General features: G+C 36.9%; 2 protein-coding genes across 3 annotated transcripts; both read left to right on the forward strand.

Moving 5' to 3' along the window:
• Positions 1-724: 724 nt before the first annotated feature.
• Positions 725-4,291, forward strand: sys1 (SYS1 golgi trafficking protein). Of its 2 annotated transcripts, none has more exons than XM_059559676.1 (4): positions 725-992; positions 1,352-1,599; positions 1,695-1,762; positions 3,672-4,291. In XM_059559676.1, exons 2-4 carry the CDS (start codon positions 1,438-1,440, stop codon positions 3,910-3,912), a joined length of 471 nt encoding a protein of 156 aa, XP_059415659.1. In that variant the 5' UTR covers positions 725-992; positions 1,352-1,437; the 3' UTR covers positions 3,913-4,291. The 2 variants fall into 2 exon arrangements, with proteins under 2 accessions (XP_059415659.1, XP_059415658.1); XM_059559675.1 differs by having other exon boundaries at positions 726-898.
• A 1,344-nt stretch (positions 4,292-5,635) lies between these two features.
• LOC132151522 (U1 small nuclear ribonucleoprotein C-like) lies at positions 5,636-8,244 on the forward strand. The gene is made up of 6 exons (XM_059559677.1): positions 5,636-5,735; positions 6,208-6,250; positions 6,346-6,454; positions 6,887-6,976; positions 7,579-7,683; positions 7,759-8,244. The coding sequence occupies exons 1-6, from the start codon at positions 5,728-5,730 to the stop codon at positions 7,881-7,883; spliced, it is 480 nt and encodes a 159-aa protein (XP_059415660.1). The 5' UTR covers positions 5,636-5,727; the 3' UTR covers positions 7,884-8,244.
• The last annotated feature ends 235 nt before the right edge of the window (positions 8,245-8,479 follow it).

Consider the following 8,479-nt stretch of genomic DNA (forward strand, 5'->3'; position numbering starts at 1 on the left):
GTAAACGCTGGAAAAACCTATAAAAATATACCACGTCAACGGCAAGAACACAACAGGGCCAGTGTATCTTTATGAAATCTTGAAACGTTAATTATGTTTGCTTGACAAATATAAAATCACTATAACTATAAATTGACTATAAACAGCCTAGCAACCCTCAAAACAACTTAGAAACCACCTACCTACTTCTTAGCAACCATGCAGCTCACATTAACTGAAAAGAGATGACATCACTGAATTCAATGATGAACTGCCTTTAACTATCATTTTGCATTATTGACACACTGTTTTCCTAATGAATGTTGTTCAGTTGCTTTGACGCAATGTATTTTGTTTAAAGCGCTATTTAAATAAAGGTGACTTGATTTGACCTAAGCAAAAACCTAGCAACCACTCATAACACATTAGCAAACACGGGTATGACAATTTCACCTTTATATTAACTTTCTGAGGCAAGGCTTTTAGAGGCAAAATTCAGTTTTTGATTTCAAATTTTAAATAATATTGAATTTTGACACTGAATTAGGCCTTATATTATAGTTCCACAGACTATGAAATTATAAAATATGTGAAGCTGGTAAGTGAAATAAAATGAAATCGAATAACAATATCAATTAATGGCATACATTAATTCTCAAGGTGCTAGTATCACAGTTCAAAATTGAGTAATTTGTACAGTTATTTCAATCGAGAGTTATCTGGTTTGCGGTGATCGGTGACGCTTGAAGTGGCGCGGGACACGTGCAGGTTATGACGTCACGCTCCCAACAGCGCCTCTAAGTTTCGCATCCGGTTGAAAATAATATTATTAGCCTTAAAATAAAGCGTCACCTATAATCTCGATCTGACAGCGGCCTCGTCGACCTCAGTATCACACTACGGATGTGTCTTATTCGGGGTTCGTGTTTTCAAAGCATTATAATACTCAAAGACGGATGTCAACAAAGTCGCTGGTTAGCTAGCTAATGCTAACAAACAGCCTGTTCGCCGCGGTATTTTAGATTTATTTGTTTGTTTACATGTATAAAATAACATCACGGTGATATTTGTTTATATAATTGTTAAATTCTAAAGATAACATATTACTATTCTTGACTTTAGTTTGTGTGAATGCTAACTAGTGCGTATATTGTCTAATAATACTGAACAGCGATAGTTATTTAGTTTCACTAAAATTTATTTCGTGTTATCTGTGTTGGTATACTTATCTACATTTTCGTGGTTATTAACAAATAATGCATGCTTTTCCTAGAAGTACCACGGTACATTATGCATTATATATATATACATTGTGGTACTCTTGCTGGTGGACTGACGAACAAATTGAACTCTATTATTCTGTCATTGCCAGGTTGAGACTCAAATCTTGGGGCTGCTGTTAACCTTCCCATCGAGCCGGTTTGGGGACGTGTGTCTGTCCCAATCATCAATTGCGAGATGGGTAGTCATTTCCGCAGCTACGTCTGGGATCCGATCCTCATCATCTCCCAGATTATTCTCATGCAGTGCATCTACTACAGCTTCTTGGGTCTGTGGTTGGCTGGTGTTGATGGTTTGGTCCATACCAGTAGATCACTCGACCAGGTATTTAATTACGAGGTAGGTAACTGTCCAAAATAGGGGTCAGAATAAAGGTAATTGAAATCAGTATTGTCAACCTAGACTTACAAATAATTAGGTGACTTTCTGTCAAGGTTCTTGGCTTTTCAACAACACAGGGTCGCTTGTCTATGATGGCATTCATTCTGAATTCTCTCACATCGTAAGTTTATATTAAAGGTTTAGTTCACCCAAAAATGAAAATTATGTCATTAATGACTCACCCTCATGTCATTCCAAACCCCTAAGACCTCCATTCATCTTCGGAACACAGTTTAAGATATTTTATATTTAGTCCGAGAGCTTTTTGTCCCTCCATTGAAAATGTATGTACAGTATTCTGTCCATGTCCAGAAAGGAACTAAAAACATCATCAAAGTAGTCCATGTGACATCAGAGCAGACATGGGGACTTGTGACTTGGTGACTTGGACTCGAGTCGCTATTTTTATGACTTGTGACTTGACTTGACAAAAAATAAAATACTTGAGACTTGACTCGGACTTGGAAGTTAAAGACTCGGGACTTGACTTGACTTGAGACACAATGACTTGAGTGTTAATCACATTATGTTTTCAGTTTGAATATAAAATATATAAATTATTTTTTTTTTTTAATAAAATTGATTACTCAGCTTGAGCGCAGGCTGAGAATCGCGTTGTCATGACTGGACCAGGACACTATCATCAGTCATGCCCTCTCTACCTTACGCAGACCACACCCACTTAGATCAGATATCACATCACATCAACATCTCAGCTTGAGGGGTACCGAGGGTCATCGCTTATGTCGTCAATAATTCGCGCCTAAAAACGCGTGGAAATCGCTAGTTGCGCCGTTTTCTGCTTGTTTGCAAAGCGCTCGGACAGTTGCGCCCCTGAGGCGTCGAGCGTGTCTCACCGCGATACTGTAACTCAAATGTCATGCCAATAAAGCAACTTGAACTTGAGAGAGAGAGAGAGAGAGAGAGAGAGGAGAAATGTAAGAAAGTTTAATGTTGTATGTAAACTGTGTTTTAGGGGAAGTCGTGGCCTAATGGTTAGAGAGTCGGACTTGCAATCGAAGGGTTGTGAGTTCGAGTCTCGGGGCGGCAGGAATTGTGGGTTCGTGCATGTAAAGGTCTCTCTCCACCTTCAATACCATGACTTAGGTGCCCATGAGCAAGGCATCGAACCCCCAACTGCTCCCCGGGGCCGCAGCATAAATGGCTGCCCACTGCTCTGGGTGTGTGTATATAGTGTGTGTGTGTGTGTTCACTGCTCTGTGTGTGTGCACTTCGGATGGGTTAAATGCAGAGCACGAATTCTGAGTATGGGTCACCATACTTGGCCGAATGTCATGTCACGTCGTTTGAGAGAGAGAGAGAGAGGGGGGTGTTCAGAGAGGAGTCTGTTGGATGTTTAGCTGTTATTTGTTTTATGGTCTCAATGTTGAAAATGTAAAACATTTCTGTTGGCAGAAGTGAAAAATAAATAATTTTATGAAGTTACAATTTTGTTTGATTCCATGATGTATTTTACTGAACATGAGTATTTACAATGCAAATTCAAATTATTTTAATTTACTGTTACTTATATCTTGTCTTTTAACTTTATTAAGATCAGATTCTGCAGGTAAAATTACAATAATAAGGTGACTTGACTTGGACTTGACTTGACTTACTACAGGACTTGACTTGACTTGACATAACTTGTGACTTGACTTGACTTGACTTGCCCAAGAAAAAAATACTTGGGACTTACTTGAGACTTGAAGGTTAAGACTTGAGACTTACTTGAGACTTGCACATGTGTGACTTGGTCCCATCTCTGCATCAGAGGGTCAATATGTCAACATGGACAGTATACCGTACATAGATTTTCAATGGATGGACCGAAAGCTTTCGGACTAAATGTAAAATATTTTAAACTGTGTTCCGAAGATAAAAAGGAGGTCTCACAGGTTTGGAATGACATGAAGGTGAGTCATGACAAAAATTTCATTTTTGGGTGAACTAACCCTTTAATGGCATTTTATTCCAATAATTTATCTCAGATTTTTCTAGTCATTTTTGTTTATGTGTGTCTTTCTCAGCGCTCTTGGCCTGTGGTTTTTCATCCGACGGGGAAAGCAGTGTCTGGACTTCACAGTGACGGTGCATTTCTTTCACATGATTGGCTGCTGGATCTATAACGCCCATCTTCCAGCCGCCCTGTCATGGTGGTTGGTTAACGTGGCCTGCATGGCCCTCATGGCGGTCATCGGCGAGTACTTGTGCATGCGGACAGAGCTCAGAGCCATCCCTGTCAACACGTCACCTAAATCCAACCTATGAGGACTGTTTGGAGACAGATGTGCAACAGCTGGTGTGTACGAGGTCTGGCCTGTTGACTAACACTGCGGTGGTTTTCTGGGAAGATGACCAGAAGTGACTTGGTTGTTCTGTGATGTTTTGGTCACATCACTGTATTTAATCTGGATGACGTTGAGATGTGCAACATGGGTTTCATGCTGCATCGCATGATGATCCTATGACTTCCCTCAATCAGCATCATTTTCAAAAAAGACTATTGTAATTATTCTTATTTAGGACCAATTCTTCATCATTCATGGATGGCTACTGAAAATATGACATTTGTCATGGTCTGTTTTAAAATTACAAAAACATCATATATGTAAATCTTTCTCTAAATAAAATGCAACGTAATCCTGAATACTTAGATAATGGTTCCTATTGCTTTGGAAAGAATTGTGGTTTTAATGTTTTATCAGGTCATTCTTTTACAATTACCAGTGACAGTATTTCATTGACCTCAAATGTAGTTTATTAATTGAGTTTTAAGTCAACATGAAATCAAACCTGACACTGATCGATTTCTTGATGCAATGTTCCTGTTATTGAGCATGTTATTCCAAAGCACAAAGTTAAATGTTTCTGCCTACTAAGAGGTTTTTTTTATTGTGTAATTGAATGTCCTCAGAAATTTAATTTCTCTCAGAAATCTCACATTAAGGAAGTAAAATGGGTTGCAATTAATGTCGGTTTACTTACTAATGTATTTTGCTTCTGATTTTGACCGTCACATGACCGTCAGACACAATCAGTTTGCAATGAGTAACTGAGTGATATATGTGAATTTTAGTGAAGTTATGAGGCAAATCAACTAGATTTTTGCACTTACTCTGCAATAAATCAGATACTGCAATATCTGTAAATCTCTGTTTTTCAAAAGTGTGAGCTTTGGCTTCCTAAAAAGTGTATATTTTCTGTTAACCATGCAACATCCTGTTTCTGAAACACTTTAAGACCACATAATACTGACGATTAATATATATATATATATATATATCTTTATAAGGCTTAATTTTATTTATCATGATTCAGGCTCAAAATATAAACTTGGAAAGTGCAAAAGGTGATGCAACCAGTTTGACATCTAGCTGTGTTGCAGATGCTTTTTGGTGAGACTTTCAATCTTTGAATGACTCAACATGGAACATTAAAGCTGCACAGCGAAACATCTCATGACAGCTGTGTGGTTTCTCACACATGTGGAATAAAACTGCTTTAAAAGCTTTAAGATGTTATTTTCTCAAAAGTTTTTTTGTCAGAATAAAACTACATTCTGCAAAGAGACTTATTTGCGTAAATAAGTGTTAATAGTTATCCTTAAAAAATAGGTGATAGGTGGTCAAGAAAATGACAAAAAAAGGACGATTAAGCCTTTTATGACTGAAGCAAATTAACATTATTTTCATTGTTCTTGATGAGCGATTTATTTTTTTGTTTTTAACAAATTTTAATACAGTAAGCAAATACTACCTTGATGTACATCATTTTTTTAAATTTCATTAATGAGAATTAATCAAGATCAAAGCACTTTATCGTCATTGTACAGATGTGAGAATGCTTTATACTCCAGGAGGCATTCAACTTAAATATGTTAGAGGAAATGTGCTTTACTTACACCATAATGAATGAAACCCTAACCTTGTTTTGATTTTGGTGTCACACGTGACCGTGTGAATTCCCGCCCAAACACGAGGCGGCGCAAGTGGCTCCAAACCGCTCCAAACCCAAACAAAGACGTAAAAGGATTCTCATCTTCTACTTCCGGTGGTGTTCGCCCCGCGCTGTTCCGTTGAGAAGATGCCGAAGTGAGTCTTTCTTTATGTTTATTTTCTACAGTCAGGGGAAATATACAGAACAAACTGACACCCTTTAGTCGTGAAAGATTAAGTACTGTATCTGACATACATTTAGGAATTTTATAAAACCAAATTTCAAATACAACCGCGTTTCTCAGACAAGTGCTAGCTCTAAGCTAAGTCGGCATTCAAAATGTTTAATCTAGTCTGCTAGTTATTATATATATATATATATATATATATATATATATATATATATAGTGTATGTGTATGTGTGTGTGTGTGTGTGTGTGTGTGTGTGTGTGTGTGTGTGTGTGTGTGTGGCTGGCTGGCTGGCTGGCTGTAGCAAACCATAAAGATTGTTTTTTAACGATAAAGATTGCACAGGAACACTAGTGCCATGGTAAAACTATGAGATTTATACTGTACTTTTTACTGTATTGCAGTACTTATAACAGTGTGTTGTTTTTGTCCCTTTCAGGTTTTATTGTGATTATTGTGACACATACCTGACACATGATTCGGTAAAATTATTTCAACTTTTTCTATAATTAAAGCTGTGTAACATGACATTGTCATCTGTGGAAATGTTCATTATTTGTGTGTTTAATCTCTGCAGCCATCAGTCAGAAAGACACACTGCAGCGGACGGAAACATAAAGAAAATGTTAAAGATTATTATCAGAAATGGATGGAGGAGCAGGCTCAGAATCTCATCGACAAAACAAGTGAGTGACCAGAATGCTCTTCCATGTTTACAAAGACCCTTTTATCTGATGGATGTATGGAGGTCTGTTTTTGCCTCATAGTTAAAAAAATTTGCTAATTGATGAAAAATGTAATAAAAAGTTAATTGGGACTTTATTTATTTGCGATTCTATATACTCATAATTCTGACTTTTTATTCTATAATTCTGATTTTCTCACAATTCTGAGAAAAAGTTCAAGCTTGAGCAAAGAATTCTTAATATATCGTGCAATTCGTACTTTTATATCAGAATTGCAAAGGAGAGTCACTAATTATGAATAAATTTCACAGTTACCTTTTTTTATTGATAATGTGCTTCCATGGATCTATACTTAATAGGCATACTTGATATTAACTGTCTTGACTCATTTCTTGATCTTTTAAAGTGTAAAATCGTTTTTATCTGTTTCAGCGGCTGCTTTCCAGCAGGGTAAAATCCCTCCCACCCCGTTCCCAGGAGCCCCTCCACCTGGCGGATCTCTGCTACCGCATCCAAATATTAGTACGTTTCAGAGATCTGAAATGTTCACTCCCTTTGGTGGTTACAATGCATATGAACATTCTGTGTATACTCTGAATACAGAAAAAGATTTTTTCATGCACCATTTTTCACGTCTTTTGAGTTTTTTCTGACTTTTGACTATTTTTATTTTATTAAAAAAAAAAATCTGAACAAAATGAAACAATAATTTTGAACCTGACTTCATTCGGTGTTTGGATTTCTGGACTTGAAATGTACTAAAATCTTAGCTAATGCTTTATTTGCATAATTAGACTTGACAATTTTCAGAACAAGTTTCTGAATGTACTGACATTATCAGTTTGGAAGCACGATGAAATCATATTAGTTGGTTTTTTACCCTGGTCACCTGCAATGTCTTGTCTTAACATTATATTAACACATTTAGATTCAGAAATGTTGCATATGCCACATAAAATTTTAATATTTAGAGATTTCCATTATATCAGTCACCCTGCTTTCTAGCAGTCAGTCATTGAGAACCCCATATTGGTCAACCAATAAATTGTGATTTTACTTTAATGAATTGATTAAATTATATGATTAACAAAATTTACAAGGAATAACTTGTTTTTTTCTTGCAGGTGGACCTCCAAGACCGGGCATGCTGCCAGCTCCACCCATGGGTGGTCCTCCTATGATCCCTATGATGGGTCCCCCTCCTCACGGCATGATGCCCGGAGGACCAGGTAATGCTGTTTATTTAATGTGAGGGATTTTTTATATTAATAGCGATCTGAATTAATCATCCGTCACTCTTTCAGGTCCAGGTATGCGGCCACCGATGGGTGGACCTATGCAAATGATGCCCGGGCCACACATGATGCGACCTCCCACTCGGCCAATGATGCAGGCCATTAGACCTGGAATGGTGCGACCTGATCGATAAAGCCACCATGCTATGATTACTAACCCGATATCCATAAAAAAAAAAAAAAAAAGACTCGGCCAAATATCCACACTGGTTTTACAGTCGATCTGACAGTTTTATTGTCCATTTGCATTTTATTATGTCTGCGATTCAGAAAATGTTGATTCATCGAGTGACTCGGATTACCACAAGTTCTTGTAAAATCTTCCATCGGCTTTAATTTCATATTTCTGACAGACCATCGTGTATTGCGTAAGAGGTTTGTGTATGATGTGCATTTATTACGTTGATGGATGTTTTGGTTATGTACTGTTAGGTGGATTTTTCATCTTTTGTTTTTTTATGTATTTTGTGAAAATAAAACTTAAAAACTTGAAAATCTGTTTTCATGTGGTCTGCTTGTATAACATTCGAATAGAAACACAGTCATTAATGTACATCTTGATATCTCACAATAATATAATCAAAGACAGAATATAGAATTGCTAAAATCTAATTGAATCCAATTCAAGCACAAGACAAAAAGATAGAGCAAAAAGTATTGAATTTATTAGTTAAGTGGCATTCAGAGAGTATAATGATTGTTCTTGAAGTAAATGGAATGTACAGTGCAG

The sequence above is a fragment of the Carassius carassius genome, chromosome 10, assembly GCF_963082965.1.
Source record: "Carassius carassius chromosome 10, fCarCar2.1, whole genome shotgun sequence".
NCBI classification, from domain to species: Eukaryota; Metazoa; Chordata; class Actinopteri; order Cypriniformes; family Cyprinidae; genus Carassius; species Carassius carassius.

What these genes read in the sequence shown, in the direction of transcription:
- sys1 (XM_059559676.1), top strand. Translation starts at nt 1,438, where the DNA reads ATGGGTAGTCATTTCCGCAGCTACGTCTGGGATCCGATCCTCATCATC. An exon ending in ACCAGGTATTTAATTACGAG is followed by an intron (nt 1,600 to 1,694) that starts GTAGGTAACTGT and finishes CTTTCTGTCAAG; the next exon opens with GTTCTTGGCTTTTCAACAAC. An exon ending in ATTCTGAATTCTCTCACATC is followed by an intron (nt 1,763 to 3,671) that starts GTAAGTTTATAT and finishes TGTCTTTCTCAG; the next exon opens with CGCTCTTGGCCTGTGGTTTT.
- LOC132151522 (XM_059559677.1), top strand. An exon ending in GAATCTCATCGACAAAACAA is followed by an intron (nt 6,455 to 6,886) that starts GTGAGTGACCAG and finishes TATCTGTTTCAG; the next exon opens with CGGCTGCTTTCCAGCAGGGT. An exon ending in CATGATGCCCGGAGGACCAG is followed by an intron (nt 7,684 to 7,758) that starts GTAATGCTGTTT and finishes TCACTCTTTCAG; the next exon opens with GTCCAGGTATGCGGCCACCG.